Genomic DNA, 19,049 nt, shown 5'->3' with positions numbered 1-19,049 from the left:
GTCGATCAACATCGACAGCCACCCCTTTTGTAGTGAGCCACGGAGAGAGTGCTTTTTGTGCTCGGTCACGCCGCGCGTGCGCACTGGGCCACCATCGACCCGCTTGCGAGCAGGTCTGAATCAGGCCCAGAGAGAGAGATCTCTCTCAACTGATCATCTTGGTGAAGCCATGCTGCACTGCAGATGGGGCAGATTTAAAATGTGCAGAGAGATTTAGATTTGGGAGGAGTGTTTCCAAACTGACATATAAATTGTAGAGTAATAATAAAGCTGTGCAGTATTTGTGGGCTACATGGAAAAGCAGCCAGTATTTACCCCACATGTAAAAAAATTCTGTATTTACACCCCTTGCATTGCAACATGGGGCCTGATTCAGACCCGCTCGCGGGTCAATGTTGGGGCAGTGCACATGCGCACGAGGGAGACGCCTCCGTCGTGCGCATGCGCAAGACCCGCATAGCGACGGGCAAGCCGTCGCTATGGGTCTCGCAGCAAAGGGGGCGTGCTGTCGATGGTGAGTGACAGCACGCCCCCTTTGGTGGGCGTGCTGGGGGCGTGGCTGGCCAGAAGGAGGCGTTCCCATGGGAACATCTACCATCTGGGGCCGGCCCCACTGACATCACTGATAGAGCGAAAAGCATTCCTGGGCTTGCGGCAACGAGACCCTACCACAAGGGTCTCGTCGCAAGCCCGATGGTTGCGATGGTCTTGACTGTGGGTGGTCACCCACAGCTATGCGAGCGGCCAGGAGGCTGCTCTAAAAAAGAGAAGGAGGGCACTGATTCAGAGCGAGCGCTCTGAAAGATCGTCCAGCTCTGAATCAGGCCCATGGTTTGTACAGGTTCCCAGCTGAGAGAGATATCTCTCTATTCCGGTTTGTAGCTGAGCTAATTCTCCCTCGGTTTATAAATACCTAATTGCACAGTCATGGAGTAGATGTCAGTGTTTGGTCCCCCCCGAACAGAGATCACTTTGCCTTTGGTGGGGTAAGCTTACTAACTTGGCCAAGCTAGCACTAAGAAGCTCTGGGGCCCATTTATGGCGCACTTTATCATACGCAATGAGTTTTATAGCTCACTGCGTATGATAATGGTGCTCCAGCCAATCAGCTCCCAACTGTTTCATGACATTGTGTATGTTTGTAACATGATCCAGAGCCAGGGCCGTTTCTAGGGGCAGGCGACCCGTGCAATCGCAGGGGGCGCGCCGCCTCCGACCCTGCTGTAGAAACAGCTTGTGAACTGCCGGGTGCCCGCTGAGATTCAGTTACCAGCGGGCGCCCGGCAGAGCAGCCGGATACGGAGGCTCCGGCTTCCGGCTCCCCCTGTGTGAACTATAGGAGGACGTCATGACATCTTTCCCATAGTGCAGAGGAGCAGCCGAGCGGAGCGGACGCCAGAGCGGGGCTGAAGGTAAGTATTACTGTTTTATTTTTTTGTGCAGGCAGTCTTTACTAGGGACATTCCTCTGGGGGCACTTCTGCTGGGGGTGCCACCACTACTGGGGGCACCTGGGCACAGCTACTAGGGACATTACAAGGGGGGCACTTCTACTGGGGGAGACACCACTACTGGGGGCACTCGGGCACTACTACTGGGGACATTACTTGGGGGGCACCACTACTGGGGGCATTACTCAGGGTCCAGGGGCACTACTACTTGGGGCTTTACTACTTGGGGCACTACTACAAAGGGAGCATTACTATTGGGGGCACTAATACAGGGGCATAAATACTGGGGAATTTATACAGGGGGCACTACTATTGGGGGCAATACAACTGGGGACACTACTACTGGGGCACTACAACAGGGACCATTACTACTGGGGCATTACTGATGGGGGCATGACTACAGGGGTCACTACTAATGGGGCATGGCATAGGGGGCACCACTCCTGGGGGCACTACTACTGGGTGCACTGCATAAAGGGCACCACTGCTGTGGGCTCTGCATAAGTTGCACCACCACTGTGGGCACTGCATAAGGGGCATAAATACAGGGGGGGCACTGCATAAGGGGCACAACTACAGGGGACACTGCATAATGGGCACTTTTGCCTGAGAGCCAGTGGGGGGGAAGCCTAAGACCTGTCGGGATGGAATGGTAAGGGAGGGGGCTGGAATGGTAAGGGAGGGGGCTGGAATGGTAAGGGAGGGGCTGGAATGGTAAGGGAGGGGGCTGGAATGGTAAGGGAGGGGGCTGGAATGGTAAGGGAGGGGGCTGGAATGAAGTGTGTATTATGTGAATCTTGTTTTTTCAATGTGTTTTATGTGGTTCTGGATGTAATAATGTATTTGAGGTGGATGTGGTTTTAAAACGTAGTTTATGTGCCTCTGGCTTTTCCAATATATTATGTGGAAGTGGTTTGTTGCCGTGTATTATATGTGGATCTGGCTTGTATTTCAATGTGCTGGGTTCGCTCCCAACGCGACTAAAACCGGGTGTGATGCAAGGTCATACTTCTGCAAATGTCACACCAAAGGCGTGCACACAGCAATGCGGCGTGGGCTTGTGACAGCTTGGCCACACCCCATTTCTGTCTTTTTTTTAGCTACATGTATTTATCAGCACTTTGCCTCTGACAGGTTAGACACCCCTGTACTCAGTAGTCACAGTGGCTGACATTCTGTGGTCTTTCGAGATCACGCTCCCTTACCATGATACCACACCCCCTCACGATGAGGCCACGCCCACTCCGCAATATTACTGCTTCTTGGGGGGGAGCGCATTTTGACTGCTCGCACTGGGAGCCTCAGACCCTAGAAACTACCCTGTCCAGAGCTGCCTAATATGATGGTAGCTTTTTCGGTAGATTCAATTAGCGGCTAGACTTACCGCGCGGTTTCCGCTCTGCCCTGAGTTATTCAATTACTGCTCGCTGCCCCAAGGGTGCACTTAACGTGGAGATACGAGGAAAAATCTGCGTTAAGTGCACCCTCCCTCTGGGGCTCACTGTGCGGGGTATTTACATAACTCTGGCCAAATAACGCAGGTGGAAATGGCTCCAGGCGTTAAACCCAGGATCTGCAGCCGCGCAGTATGTCCAGCCGCTAATTGAATCTGCCCCATTTTAAAACAAAACACATAATAATAGTACAAAGCACAGATGATCCTTACATCACCATAAATACAATTCCATCTTGTTTTGGTAAACAGGCATTGCGGTACTGTCTGGGGACATCCCTGATCGCGTCCTGCCGGTCCTTCTGGCGCATTATGATAGCGGTGCGTCATCCAACACAAAGGCACAAACTCCGGAGACCAGGATGAAGGTGGGAGAGGCACTGATGAGGTGCACCAGAACATTGGGTGAGTGCGCTTACCAGGGGCACATGGGTGACCACCCATCTACCACGTACTTTCATTTGGCTACAAACTCCATCTGTAAAATGTACAAACCAAAGGCCTATTTCACTTTATTATTCTCTGTGTTCCAATAATAAGGCCTGCTGCTTACTGTATGTATGCTGTGCATTTTAGTAAATCTGTTTCAGCAATAAAAATATGTTTATAGGGGATGTAGTTATGTTCCAGGCAGTCAGGATCCTGGCACCAGCTTCCCGACTGCTAACATGCCGACGGTAAGTATTGGGGTTAAGGGGAGGATTAGGGTTAGGGTTAGGCTATGGGGGGGAGAGTTATGTTTAGGCTGCAGGGAAGGAGGGTAGGGTTACGTTACTTAGCAGTAGCTGTCGGTAGTCTAACCCAGTCGAGATGCTGGGATCCTGAAAGCCGGCATCCCGTACCCAACACATTTATAGATGTGGGATAAAAACTGCTGGAAAAAGTGTGAAAACTAAAAGGAAATCAGTGATTTTACATATTTTTAGGTATATTTAAAAGCAATCTTCGGTAAAGTTTCAACTTGTTTGATCAGCTTTGTGTCCCACACACTGTACAATGCGGCACTAAGTAATTATTGCTCTGGGCGGTGATATTATATCTGTGATTTTAGATGTTCTGGGGATGTAAGGTGACTTGTTTAGGGCTGTACATAGTACTCTGACATTCCTATGTATATTAATCTCTGCCTCACCTCTAACTTGGAAGACTTTCATAACATGTTGGCTCCTGTGTGCCCGACATCTTGGTTAAAGGAACTCAAAATGTGTCTTACATGTGTACAGGAAAGTACATGTGAAAGTAGATTCTGTTTTAAATAATTTTCTAAAAATCTTTCAGTAGAAGACAATGGGGTAAATGTAACATTATGCAACTTGTAGGCTCTGGCGAGTCTGGCCAATGTTTTTAAGGCGGCAATCATTTAAAAGGCAAAACCAGGTTGTTTTTGCCTCTTAAATGATTACCCCTTTAAGAAGGGCCGAGGCAGCGATGTTCTGCTGGGCAACCACCATTCATGTGGATGTTACTTTGATACGTACCACTTACCTATACATTGTAGCAGACCAAGTACACCCCTTCATGGTAACGGTGTACCCTGATGTCAGAGGTCTCTTTCAGCCGGATAATACACCCTGCCACACTGCAAACATTGTTCAGGAACAGTTTGAGGAACATGACAAAGAGTTCAGTGTGCTGATTTGGCCTCCAAATTCCACAGATCTCAATTCGAAAAACCAGTCTGGGCCACGGGGACCCCACCTCGCAGCATAGGCCAAGGTACACATCAGAACGACGTCCAAAAGGCGTGATGGTCGTTCCAATTTGCCTTCATCCCAGAACACATGATATAAAGCGTACACACTATGCAATCTACCGAACGACGGCACAATATATCATGTGGGAACATTGTATGAAATTCTCCTGTACACACTGTGCAATCATCGTGCAGATCACTGGCAGTTTAGGTGACGTCTTCAGAGGAAAGCTTGGACCAATATATCGTGTGGTCTTCTGGTTGGATGTACACACTGCACGATGTGCACCACATCATTCATGACATCTTCCCATCTGACGTGCAGCTCATCAGCTGTGATGTACGACACACATGAACTCGCGATTGAGTGCGCACACTATGCTATGTGGACAATGTCATTCAAATTTGCCTCAAAACGACAAATGTTCCAATATATATAATGTGTACCCCACCTTACAGGACTTAAAGCATCTGCTGCTATCATCTTGGTGCCAGATACCACAGGACACCTTCCGAGGTCTTGTATAGCCCTTGCCTCAACAGGTCAGATCTGTTTTGGTGGCACGAGGGGGACTTACACAATATTTGGCAGGTGGTTCTAATGTTATGGCTGATGGGTGTATATAGATAGATATATAGTGATCTGAGGGCATAAGCATCAATGTAAGGATACATGTAGATTTCTATGAAGCAGTTGTTGACAACGGAGCATGGAGCCACAGCATATACAGGAGTGAAAGGACAAGTTCAGCAAGGGGTCTGTTACTAATATTCTGCTTGTGTAGGGTACAAAAATGTCGCTATTCAGAATGTCGACATGGACAGGAGGCCAAATGTATACCTTTACAATGGACATTGCCAGAATGTTGATGTTGTGAATGTCCACAGTCAGCATGTCAACCTTGCGGTTTTGCGTTGATGATTTGTGTCCCTGACCACAGCCTATCCCTGACCACAGCCTATCCCTGACCACAGCCTATCCCTGACCACAGCCTATCCCTGACCACAGCCTATCCCTGACCACAGCCTATGCCTGACCACAGCCTGATCCTAACCTCAGCCTATCCCTGACCACAGCCTGATCCTAACCTCAGCCTATCCCTGACCACAGCCAGATCCTAACCACAGCCTATCCCTGACCACAGCTTAACCCTAATCCAAAAATGAAAAAATTTGTTTGTTCGCATTCTGCATCAGGACAATCTGTATGTATACTTTACTTTTGGGCCTTTGAGCACTCAGTCTAAAGACTACTTAAGTTGCACTTGCCATCAGACTTGTATAACTCTCCCCCTAACATGACAGTTCACCGCACCTCCCAGGTGTGCCAGAAGTGGCTGTCTTGTTCCCTGGGGCTCATTGGAAATTCGATTACAGCTATGGTCATCTTTGATCAATATTGACACCCACTACCGCATTGTACCTACTGCATAAACCAGTACATGTGGGATATATGGAGTGCACAGTGGGCGGCAACCTGTACTATCGGGACATATATCTGAGGTGGCCCATTGTTGTCCTAAAAGAACTGGTCTGCTTCCTCCTATTTTGTGGTATGTCTGCCTCTGCCCGGCATAGCTGTCTGTGTGAGGTCATATAAGAGGATAGGTACTAGTACCCAACTAAACACAGGGTTTTGAATTTTGTACTGAATTCTTATTGTCCAGATAGCTGAATAAGTTGGTTTATTTTCAAGTATTTTCAGTTCCTTGGAGGGAACTGGGGAAAGTCTTGAGGCATGTGTAGGGATCATTAAGTAGATAGGATTAGGTGTGTCAGTAGCTGCCCAATTGATACTGATGCACTTGGTCTTGCCCACTCAAAAAGTTTGAGAATTTGAGTGGAGATAAGGGATTGTGTGAGATCGGGGTGAAGGGCCAATGACAGCGGCACATCCACCCAATGCTGCTGCTTGTTTTATCCAACATCTCTATGCCAGGCTGCTGATCCTTGTAGAAGAGAGGCTGTAAAATATCTGTAGACATTGGGGAGCGGACCCAACCCCCTGCTTGTCACATGAGCTGCATAAGGATGGTGGATGCTGATTACATGGTTTTTATTGCTCCATTTGAAGTTTGAGAGGATACCCTGGAGTTGTTTAACATACTCCGGTAATTCAACAGGATTATAGTGGGGTTGGGTATAAAGGAAAGATGGTCTCAGAGAAATGGAACTAATTTCTGGTCATGATAATTGACAAGCAAACTGGACACATGGGGTTTGCCCTATTGCCTGTGACAGTGTTCCAATGCGTAATACGAAGATACTAGAGGGCAGCGGCCGTCCCTGAGTGGTGCCAGTAGTTGTTTAATTCTCTTCACAATCGATTTGTTGTACATTGTTAGATCTTTATTTAATGAAGAGATAACTTGGGCATGAGGTAGGATGTTTTCCAGCTTAGAGTATAACAGTCGTGGGAACCTGTAATGATTCCTCAGAAAATGTGTAATATGGAGGCAAGTGAGAATATTGGAAGGTGCCGTAATATGACCTCGGCATGCTTTCCTGAGAGAGATTGGGAAATAGGTTCCAGTAACTTGAAGGGAGAATTTGTTTCCTCACACAACTCTTCCCTGAAGGAGACTATGAGATGGCCTCCTGTAATTCCTGTCTAATTACGGGAGAATGATTGGCTTTCATCCATGAGGTATTTCATCATCTTTTCCACACGTATAGTGTAAATCTTGTGTCATTTTGTAGGTTATAGAGGCCTTTATAGTGTGTGTATATAATTATATACACTGAAGTGCCTAAACTCATGGGATAGGTACCTACTATCGTGTAGGATCCCCTATGTTAGGCGAACGTGGTGGCCACACCATTCGTCGGAATTCTCCAGAATTCTCAAACCAATTCCGGACAACTTGGGATGATGACAAGATACATTATCCTGCTGGAATATTCCATCGTTGTGGGGGTACATGAAGTCCATTAAGGGCTGCAAATGGTCATCAAGCGATGCAACGTAGCAGTTACCGGTCAATGTATACCTTCACAATGGACATTGCCAGAATGTTGATGTTGTGAATGTCGACAGTCAGCATGTCAACCTTGCGGTTTTGCATTGATGAATTAAGTGTCCCCAACCACAGCCTACTATCCCTGACCACAGCCTACTATCCCTGACCACAGCCTGATCCTGACCACAGCCTGATCTTGACCACAGCTTAACCCTAACCCAAAAATAAAAAAAAAATCATCTGTTGGCATTCTGTATCGGGGCAATCTGCATGTATATTTAACTTTTTCGCCTTATGGGTCCTGCAATGGTTTGAGTCACTCAGTCTAAAGACTACTTAAGTTGCACTTGCCATCAGACTTGTATAACTCTCCCCCAACATGAAAGTTACCCGCACCTCCCAGGTGTGCCAGAAGTGGCTGTGTTGTTCCCTGGGGGTCATTGGAGATTGGATTACAGCTATGGTCATCCATGATCAACATTGACACCCACTACTGCATTGTACATGTACATAAACATGTACAGTGCATCCGGAAAGTATTCACAACGCTTCACTTTTTCCACATTTTGTTATGTTACAGCCTTATTCCAAAATGGAATAAATAAATTTTTGTCCTCAAAATTCTTCACACAATACCCCATAATGGCAACGTGTAAAAAGTTTTTTCTTTAGATTTTTGGAAATTTAATAAAAAAAAAAAATCACATGTACATAAGTATTCACAGCCTTTGCCATGAAGCTCAAAATTGAGCCCAGGTGCATCCTGTTTCCACTGATCATCCTTGAGATGTTCCTACAGCTTAATTGGAGTCCACCTGCATGCTTTCCTGAGAGAGATTGGGAAATAGGTTCCAGTAACTTGAAGGGAGAATTTATTTCCTCACACAACTCTTCCCCTGAAGGAGACTATGAGATGGCCTTCTGTAATTCCTGTCTGGTTATGGGAGAATGATGGCTTTCATCCATGAGGTATTTCATCATCTTTTCCTCCCGTATAGTGTAAATCTTATGTCGACTAATTTTGTAGGTTATAGAGGCCTTTATAGTGTGTGTATATAATTATATACACTGAAGTGCCTAAAGTCATGGGAGAGGTACCTACCATTGTGTAGGACCCCCTATGTTAGGCGAACGTGGTGGCCACACCATTCGTCGGAATTCTCCAGAATGCTCCCTAAACCAACTCTGGACAACTTGGGATGATGACAAGGTGCATTATCCTGCTGGAATATTCCATTGTGGGAGTACATGAAATCTATTAAGTGCTGCAAATGGTCATCAAGCGATTCAGTGTAGCAGTTACCGGTCAATGTCATGTTCAGACGGGCCAGCGGACCCAACCCATGCCATGTGAACGCATCTCACACCATTATGGAACCAGCACCAGCCTGCACGGTGCCTTGTTGACAACTGGAGTGTATGGCATTATAGGATTCTGTGCCAAACACCGTATCCTTACATCAGCCCGAAACAACTGGAATCAGGATTCAACGAACCGCGCCACATGTTGGCAGTATTCTAGGGTCCAATTAGCGACATCATGAGCCCAAGTGAGGTGCTGTGTCTGGTGTCGTAATGTTAAAAGGGGCACTCGGCTGAGTCTTCTCCTATATCCCACGGAAACTAAAGAACGTTGCACTGACCTGCTGGATATGCGTCTGGTACCTCCTGCATTGAATGTCGTGTGTGATTTGAGCAGTGGCGTAACTTCATCCCAGGTGCCCGGAGGCAAGATAAATGTTGGTGCCCCCCCCCAAACTAAAATGTACCACCCCCCAGCACCTATGCCAGCCCCAGCTGCCGCCGCCCCCCTTATGCAGTTCCTTTTATATAATGCCCCCAGTAGTGGTCCGCCTATGTAGTGCTCCCCAGTAATGGTCCCCCTATGCAGTACATCCAGTAGTGAGCCCCCGGTAGTTGCCCCCAGTAGTGAGGCCCCTTGTAGTTGCCCCCAGTAGTGAGCCCCCGGTAGTTGCCCCCAGTAGTGAGCCCCCGGTAGTTGCCCCCAGTAGTGAGCCCCCTTGTAGTTGCCCCCAGTAGTGAGCACCCTGTAGTTGCCCCAGTAGTGAGCACCCTGTAGTTGCCCCCAGTAGTGAGGCCCCTGTAGTTGCCCCCAGTAGTAGGCCCCTGTAGTTGCCCCCAGTAGTAGGCCCCTGTAGTTGCCCCCAGTAGTAGGCCCCTGTAGTTGCCCCCAGTAGTGATGGCCCGCACCGCGCGCACACACACACAAAAAAACAAACAAACACTTACCTTTATCCCCGCTCCACTGCTGCTGCCATCCATCCCATGTGTCTGCTCCTCGGCACTATGGGAGTGACGTTATGACGTCACTCCCATAGTACACTGCGGGACCCGGAAGACGGAGGGAGCTCCGTCCTCCGGCTACCGCCAGGAGGATAGGAGCCGGGCGCCCGCTGGTAACACAGCGGGCGCCTGGCAAATGGAGGGTGCAGGGGTGCGACCGCACCCCTTGCTCCCTCCGTAGTTACGCCAATGGAGGTGGAGCGCCATTCAGCGGCGCTCCTTCTCCATGCAGCTCCCGGGGACAATGGAGCCAGGTGCCCCCTTCAGTGCTGACGCCCGGCGGCAAATGACTCCATTGTCTCCGGGAGTTACGCCACTGGATTTGAGCCAGTGTCGCTTGTATGTTACCACGGACAATTCTGACCAGACGAGCTGGTCATGATCATTAAGCACCCGTGGTCGGCCACTGCGCTGCCACGGTGCGAGGTAATGCCTTCCATGAGGTATTCCCGGTTCACACGTGACACCGTAGATCAAGGAATGTTGAATGTCCCATCCGCTAACATGCCCCGTTCGAACTCCGATAACTCACATCGCCTATATATACAGTATATATGGAATGAAGGTGCGGCCCTCCTAGCTTAATAAATGCTCCTTGCGGCTGGATATAGTGTCAACGTTTCAGTCTTTTATAAACCCCTTCGCTCCATTGACTTTACCTGTAAGGGGACTTTTTTCATTTTTTGGAGCACGACTGAGAAAGTGACACCTTTTGCTTTCTGTTGGTTCAATGTACACAAACTTTGTTTAAGGCACAAAATTCTTAATAATGTTGTATAAAATGACCTGCAGGCTGTGTGTATAAGGTGTATAGGAAACATAATTGCATTCTGTGTTTAGATTTGGGTCCCATTCCCAATATATCTCATTATGGTATGCAAATTTGTATATTCTCCCTGTGCTTGCGTGGGTTTCCTCCGGGTACTCCGGTTTCCTCCCACACTCCAAAAATATACTGGTAGGTTAATTGGCTCCCAACAAAATTGACCATAGTGTGTATGTGTGTGCGCATGTGATAGGGAACTTAGGGCCTGATTCAGACCCACTCGCGAGCGGCTGTCCGCTTGCAAGTGGGTCGATGGTGTGCACTGCGCATGCGCACGACGGAGGGAGCTCTGTCGTGCGCATGCGCGAGACGCGACGAGCGAAGGACTTTCCTTCACTCGTTGTGTCTGATCAAAGGGGGCGTGCTGTTGATGTTGATTGACAGCACGCCCCCTTTGGTGGGCGTGCCTCCCAGACAGGGGCGTTCCCAAGGGAACGCCTACCGTCAGAAGCCGGCCCCACTGACATCACTAGTGATGTCAGTGGGACTGATAGAGCCAAAATCACTCCGGGCCTTGCGGTTGAGAAACTCAACCGCAGGCTTCGGCTCGCAGTGGCGATGGTCGCGATGGTCAAGACCATCGCGACCATCAACCTGCACGCTCGTATATGCTGTGGGTGGTGACCCACAGCTATACGAGCGTCCAGGAGGACGCTCCATAATTATGGAGGTGGGCCCTGATTCAGAGCGAGCGCTCTGGTCAGAGCGTCCGGCTCTGAATCAGGGCCTTAGATTGTAAGCTCCACTGGGGCAGGGACTGTTGTGAATGGTAAGATATTCTCTGTACAGCGCTGTGGAATATGTGTGCGCTATATAAATAACTGGTAATAAATAATAATAATAATAATAAATATTCCAAAATACCGAAAAGTCCGATATCTCAAATACTTCTGGTCCCAAGTAATTTGAATATGAGACACTCAACCTGTATATATAATATGTAAAAAGGCCTATGTAAATAAGTTTACCCCTTATATATTTGGATGAAGCGTTGGCACGATTCAATGTGAATTGTTTCATGGCGCACTGGTACCTCCTATTCACTGGGATGTGGGAGGCCGGGCCGGCATCTCGGAAGGGCAGGACAATCCCTGACATTTCAGGGGAGGAGGTTAAGTATAATATATGTCAAGTTTTTTAGTTTTTTTCTTCTGTTTCATTTAGTTTTGAAATGTGCATTGTCATACTAATTCATAGCATAAAACATCCCTGTCTATGCATTAGACAATATATTGTGTAAACTAACAATGAAAACGGAATTTCCTGAGGACATTTGGGTGAAGAAGTTGTTTTGCTCTTAGGGAGAGTAACATCCTGGGTGTGAGACTTTACAGTTCCTCATGGTGAGTCTTAGTTACTCGGAAGGGGGAAAGAGTGACGGGGGGGGGGGACAAGGAAAGGGGTGGGAGAGAAAGTAAAAGATGTACATATATAAGTGTGTGTGTGTATATATATATATATATATATATAAATGTAAAAGATGCTTGTATATATGTGTGTGTTTGTGTGTATATATATATATATATATACACACACACACACACACACACACACACACACACACACACACAGTCAGGCCATTGTGGTGGTGAATAGAGGCCAAAATATAAAAATTCAGTCAATGTCCCAATATTTATGCACCTGACTATATATATAATATTTGTGTATATATATTTATATATAGAAAAGTAAAAGAAGTGACGGTTAATGCGCCGGATGGTTGATATATCTGTGATTAGTAAATATTTAAGATGTAGAAAGTCTGAGAAAAACTTGTATGAATACACCCCCTGTATTGTTTATGTTAAGGTGGCAGCTGTGTCCAAGAGGAATAGAGCTGTGGTTATCCAGCCCTGAGAGAGAAATGTATAACGATATACTTGGATATTAGCACCTTCTGGTGTTTAGAATGTATATATGGAACATTGATTATCACATCAAACATAGATAAAGAAATGCATCTTAAAAGCTGGGCATCCACTACACAGTCTTCTGTCAGATATCTGTCCAATCTGGCTGGTTGGAATGAAAACCTGGTAATGTATGAGAGCCAATGACAATCGTCCATATGCTCACAAACACTGGAAAACAGACAAAAATGGTCGTTCAGACAAATTGGTTAAAACACACAAATGTAACCAATTTGACCAATCATTTTTGCCCATTTTCCAGTGTTTAAGACCATATGGTCGATTGTCATTGGCTCCCATACATTACCAGGTTTTCATTCCAACCAGCCAGATTGGACAGCTATCTGACAGATAATTGTATAGTGGATTTGAAAAAATCTCTTATCTTAGTCTCATAAAGTTCATCTTAGGCAGACAAGGTTAGCTATTTATATATACATGGAATCAGTATGATATACCGGCGGACGGGATGTCGGTGGTCAGAAGACTGACAACGGCATCCCGATGTGCAAGATACCAACAAGGGCTGGTAAGTAGGCTAACCCTCCCCCGGCGGTGCCTGTCCCTAACCTCCCCCCGGTGGTGCCTAAACCTAACCCCCCATCCCCGGCCTGGGCTGACTAGTTAGGGGGGATGAATGCTTTGGCCAGGGGACCCCATCAAGTGTCCCCCCTGGCTGTGGCATTACCCCCCTGCTAGTGGAGCCTGGTGCAGGTTCATCAAATATGGGGGACCCCTACATGTTTTCATTCCAAGTTCCATTGCGCTTCATACACAGATACACAAGTGTCACATATCACATTAATGATCACAGTCTGCTGCTGCGTCCTAGTCGCATCGCATTGCGACGTAGCTGCATTTTCCACATAAAATATACCCTATGCTAGCAGTGTAGCACGGGACCTGGCAGCTCTCTTGGCATGTCACGCTGCATGGCTTATTGAGGTTAGATGTATGAGGACACGTCTGTATATTACCATTATCCTGTTTGGGGTCAAGTGCAATAACCGCTTCCAGGAGTAACAGGGACATTTACACATTAGGGCAAAGACTTAAATAAGCTGAAATGTCCTGAAAAACCTAAACTTTCTTGTGCTTCATTCAATAGACAAACACACCCAGACCCAAGCTAAGCCACCTCCAACATGGCTGTCCAGTCACTGACCCAAGCTAAGCCACCTCCAACATGGCTGTCCAGTCACTGACCCAAGCTAAGCCACCTCCAACATGGCTGTCCAGTCACTGACCCAAGCTAAACCACCTCCAACATGGCTGTCCTGTCACTGTAATAGAATAAGGGCACCTAGCTAGACTGTTGGAAATAGGGTCACAGTGGGAACATGTAACTTGGGTCATGTATAGAACAACCTCAGTGCAGAGGTAGTGGGTAGCAAACCCTAATCCAGGCTGACTCCCTTCCCCCTGTCATGCACATACCATTAGGCTGTACAGTCGTTGCCTTTCCCAGTGGTCTCTGCAATGGAAAATCCCCTGGGGATCTGCACGGGGAGGCTGCTGTGAGCCGTATGGATGTATATAAGTATAAAATGTATATGTGTAATTATTAGGCATTGCCTTTATAAATCCCTGTATGAATTTGACTATATAGATATTTATGCTGTTATTTGTGGTGATGTGTCTATAAATACCCCACTTGCGTGTTGTATAGCGTGACAGCATGCTGCTTTTCTGTTTTACTGTAGATGTTGTTATGGTAACCTGATTGTATAATAACAGGTCCTAGTCAATAACGTGCACTTGTAATGTTCTCACAATCAGTGTCATATGGAACTGTAAGTGTATGAGCCTTAGACAGGCGCTCCTTACTGAGGCTTTATGTGGCTGCAGCGTGTTCCTTCAGCATTAGGGGGATTCCATGTTACAGTCCTGGGAGTTTTGCAGTTACCTTTAGTTCTCAGGTTCCAATACCTCTAGTGCAGGGATGGGGAACCTCCTGGCCGGGGGCCGCATAAGGCCCCCGGAATGATTTGGTCTGGCCTTCAGAGCTTTTTTCTGCTAGCCTCATTTGTACCTAGAATGTCACCCTGTAGCCAGAATCTATGCAGCAGTGCTGCCTGGAGCGTCGTTAGGATGCTTCAGATTGTCACACCGCTGCCCTTACAGCTCCCCGGAACATCCTCAGGATGCTTCGGGCATTGCTGTAATCATCAGTGATTGTGGCCACGCCCCATGTGACATCACACGGAGGGGGCATGGCCTAGACCAGGCAGCAAATAATGTTATATATATCAAAATGGCCCTCGGCAGAAAAAAGGTTCCCCATCCCTGCTCTAGTGTATATTCTAATAGTCTATACTGTGATAACACATTGGGCCTCATTCAGGGGTGGGCGCAGTAGCAGCTGGGACTGCGGTTTCTTACACAGCCGTGACTGCATCTTTATGCTAATGCTGCAGCCGACAGGCTTCATACCAAGATGCCCATTGGCTGCAGCACTAATCCATCCCTGTGCGTATTAAGTAGTGTTCACGCTAAGCTGTTTTAGCAGGGCGCCACGCTGTGTCCGATTTCAAAATGGCAAAATGTGCCCTGCCCTTATGGTGGCGCCCTGCTGAAACAGCCTGCCGGGTGCTGTCCCCACCCACGGGCCACAGTATCCCAAGGAGCGGGGGCAGTTGCAGTGCAGAGCGATGAGGTGAGAGCTTGGGGGCAGCCCAGCATGTCTGTAAGTGGTGGGTACGCCCCTAAGAGTGATGAAAAGAGGGAGTGTCTTAAGGATATGTCCATTTTTCTGGTGACCACGCCCCCTTTTTCGGCATGCGCACAAGTGCCCTTTTTATGTTCCGGCACACAATTAAGATACACCATCGGTCGAACCATCGAAGATTGCATCAGCCTTATGGTGGTGTAGAATCTACTTCTGAACATGGCTGAACACATCACGTCTGCATCTGGCTAGCCCCTCGCACCTGTTATGCAAATTCGATCTGCATCAATGAGCGGCAACCATCGGGACGATTGCGCAGTTCGGATACATGCGCTCACCTCTGACTCGGGAACATCGTCAAACGTTGTGAGCATAACTGCTTACAGCCTGGATCCAGCTCACGTGCAAATATTACAGCGGCAGTGGTCAGCCCTGTCTCACGGTTATAAGGAAAACGTATTTGTTCTCTTAAAATAAGATACTCCCTAAAGGGTGGTTAATTAAAATACAACGAAACTTAATAAAACACCAAGATACATTTACATTCCATTCCATTGCTTGCAGGGGACATGGTTCTCCGGCACAAAGATGCTCTGGTTAACGTCTTTCTGAGAGGTTCCCGGGATCCGGACAGCTCGGTGAGGGCTAGCAGCCTTTCCAACCTTGGTGAGCTCTGCCAGCAGTTACAGCTCTCGCTGGGACCTATCATCCATGAGGTAGGTTACAGATGTCTTATCGGTGATTCTCTCTAGCCCCACAATAAGGGTAAGGTCACAAGGGTGTTTTAGAACTCTGGTGTCCTGGCCAGGAATCAAGTGTCCTAAAGTGATGATCTGTCCAGTCGGCGAAACGCGGAAGATAATGGAGAAAGCCGTTTTCCTGCCCCATCATAGCGATTCTGCATGCCTCACTTAGTGGGATTGCGATGGTGTGAGAGGGGGAACCACATTCCTGATTTACATTGTTGCACTGAGATGGTGAATTTTCATCATGTCATCACTTTAGAAAGCTGTGGCGTACTGGTAGAAAGCTGACGCATTTCAGAAACACTGACGTGACCTTACTCTAAGGAAACTGCTCTCTACAACTTGTATCTGTACATAGCTTAGATTTATTTCCTCTTCTTCAGGTCAGCTCCTGTTTATCAGCTGTGATTAGTACTGATCCAGAGGCCCAGGTGCGAAGGGCGGCCATTCACGTTGTCGTCCTGCTCCTGAGAGGGCTGAGTGAGCGAGCCACAGAGGTAAATATGTTTTAGAATTAATGATTTACCTAAACGCCTTAGGGGCATATTAATTAGCCGTGAAAAGCCGTTTTCGGCGGAAAAGTATCGCTGATGACGTCATTTCGCCAGGCGAAAACTTATCCCCGTATTCAATTCCAAAGACTTTTCACGTACGCGGAAAGTCAATGCATTGGAATAGGTGAAAAACATTTGCCTATGAAAGCAGGCGAAAAAAGTGCAGAATTGCGGTTTTGTGGTGCAGAGGTGGGGAAACCACCCTGCACCCTTGGGACAGCCCCCCAAAGGTAAACTGCGCCAAAAAAAATCCATTAAAAAAAATGAATAACATCCCCAAAAATTACTTTGAAAAAGGGGGCGATAAAGTACATAGTTGGGGTGCATGTACCCCAAATTTGCTGGGACTAGTTATTTTCTCAGAAAAAATTGCTAAATGCCATTCTTCACCACTTGTGCAAAGACGCTAATTAGCAGCTATTGAGAGCATTTAAGTACCCCAAATAGCTTCAGTAGGGCTGGGGGCATCTACATTGGTCCCAAATGTTAGAGCATCTTTTGGGGGGTGTCAGGGTAATTTCCCCAAATTTGACCCAAATTTGACAGCACTTTTTGCCTGTTTGAGTTTCCCTCGGGTCCTGTTTTCGCATCCTTTGGAATTGAATAGGGCGAAAAGCGGGGCCGCACACGAAAAGTTTTCGCCACCAATACACTCGACGTCGGCGAAAAGTACGGCAGGCGAAACCTTTCCAACTTTTCGCGTCTAGTTGAATATGCCCCTTAATGTTACAATGTGTCTTTAGGATTGTCCTTGTTCCGAGCCTGTATATGTGGCACCAGGCTGTCATTGAGCGAGGCTGGGAATCCTTTGTTTTGCTTCTCAGTATGATTACTGCCTTCAGAGAAAGCAGAAACCTCTGTATTGTCAATGGATTATGCAGAAACATAACCACCAAGCCAACCATTCTTATACCTACGAGGTGAATGGAATCTGGCAGCTGTACAGAGCAGCCCCAGACCTGTGCTGCACAATTCAGTTACTGTTAGATCCTGGTTACACCAAACCTATCAGTGCTGGCAACACACAAACGAGCACTAGATGGATGAAAGCTAATTGCTGATTGGCTGCTGTGGTTTTACTGCAGATTTTCACTGCTGAACAAGGTAAATAACTCTGACGTTATCCTAAACTTTATCAGGGTCTTTCTTGTTAAAAATAAAAAACCCCAAAAATGGTTAGAAAAACATAAAAAATAGACCGCTGTCATCCTTTATACCCTCAGACTGAGGATATGTTTCGATGAAGCATAAATAACACCCGAATAGCAACATATTGGATCTGCTACCCAATGATTGAAGAGCTGGACCCTATAGTGGTTTAGGCCCCTTCCCACATGCATTTGTCAAAAGTGCCCAAAAAATTAGGACTGGTTGGGGTAATCCACGCCCTACTGGGCCTTAGGGTGGAGCATAGGTTGCCTAATGGATGTTCTGGCTATGAATATCCTTTTTCTCACCCTAACATCTTATGTACAGAGACAGCTCTGGACTTTCTGCGTACATTGGAGTACAGAAGACATATCTGGGGCACCTATAATCTAGGAGGGGTTGGGTATGGGATGCCTGTGGTCAGAATACCAACAGCGGCATCCCGACAGTCAGAATTCCGACCCAACTAGGTAAGTACCCTAACCCTCCCCTCCCGCAGCCTAATCCTAACCCCCTGCAACCTAACCCCTCCCTGCCTCCTAACCCTCCCCCCATACCTGCAGCCTAACCCTCCCCCTAGTACCTAAACTTAACCCTTTCCCTACCGTTTGGATGCTGGCGATCAGGATCCTGCTGTCGAGATACCGGCAGGGGCGTTTCTAGAGAGGAGGGGGCCCATGTGCAGTCTCCTACACGGTCCCCCTCCTCTCTGCCCGGCGGGCAGCAGCGCACCGAGCTGTGTGCGGCCAGCGCCAGAGTTATAGACTGTGGGCACTAGAGTGTGCCCAGAGTCTATAGCGTATGCACAGGTCACTGGGAAAATGGGCGTGCCGGCCATTGTCCCTGTACAGCGCATGCGCAAACGACGGGAAAATGGCCGCCATGGCAATTTTCCAGTCGTTTTACAGCGCCGGACGCCCCCGCCGACGTGGGACTCCGGAGAGGTAAGTATTATTATGGATGCAGGGTGTGTGGTGCGGGGCTGATTACACTTTGGGGTTTCACTAATTGATTGATAGAAAGTGATTTGTTCTAAGCTGCGTCATTTGTTTTATGGTTTTTTTTTCTTCAAAATGTCTGAAATGTGGTTTTAGTCACATTTTAAACCTCTTAGTTGGCAGCAAAAGCCCCCTTATTTTTTAGCTAGAAACCCCATCCCATAACCAGTAATACGTCATATTTAAAATTTTATTAACTGTTCCATTATAGGCTTTCCTCAGTTACATTTTTTCTTTCAACGCTTGAATCATTTGCTAATGTCATGTTATGGAAATGAATGTCCTGTCCTTTCAGTACTACAGTAATGAGATGCCACTAGTGCAGGAATTACTGTAAC

At 47.4% G+C, this 19,049-nt stretch overlaps 1 protein-coding gene across 1 annotated transcript in view; it reads left to right on the top strand.

The window, feature by feature from the left end:
- Window positions 1-19,049, top strand: part of LOC148453322 (transport and Golgi organization protein 6 homolog) — a 103,088-nt gene that overhangs the window by 70,709 nt on the left and 13,330 nt on the right. The window contains exons 10-12 of the mRNA XM_088462285.1: window positions 3,156-3,308; window positions 15,829-15,980; window positions 16,394-16,507. Coding sequence (XP_088318411.1) covers window positions 3,156-3,308; window positions 15,829-15,980; window positions 16,394-16,507 — 419 coding nt within the window. The remainder of the gene's footprint in view (window positions 1-3,155; window positions 3,309-15,828; window positions 15,981-16,393; window positions 16,508-19,049) is intronic.

Source organism: Taudactylus pleione, unplaced genomic scaffold (assembly GCF_031769625.1).
Source record: "Taudactylus pleione unplaced genomic scaffold, aTauple2 ptg001183l, whole genome shotgun sequence".
NCBI classification, from domain to species: Eukaryota; Metazoa; Chordata; class Amphibia; order Anura; family Myobatrachidae; genus Taudactylus; species Taudactylus pleione.
The sequence above is the reverse complement of the archived record's forward strand: the minus strand, read 5'-3'. Positions and strand labels throughout refer to the sequence as shown.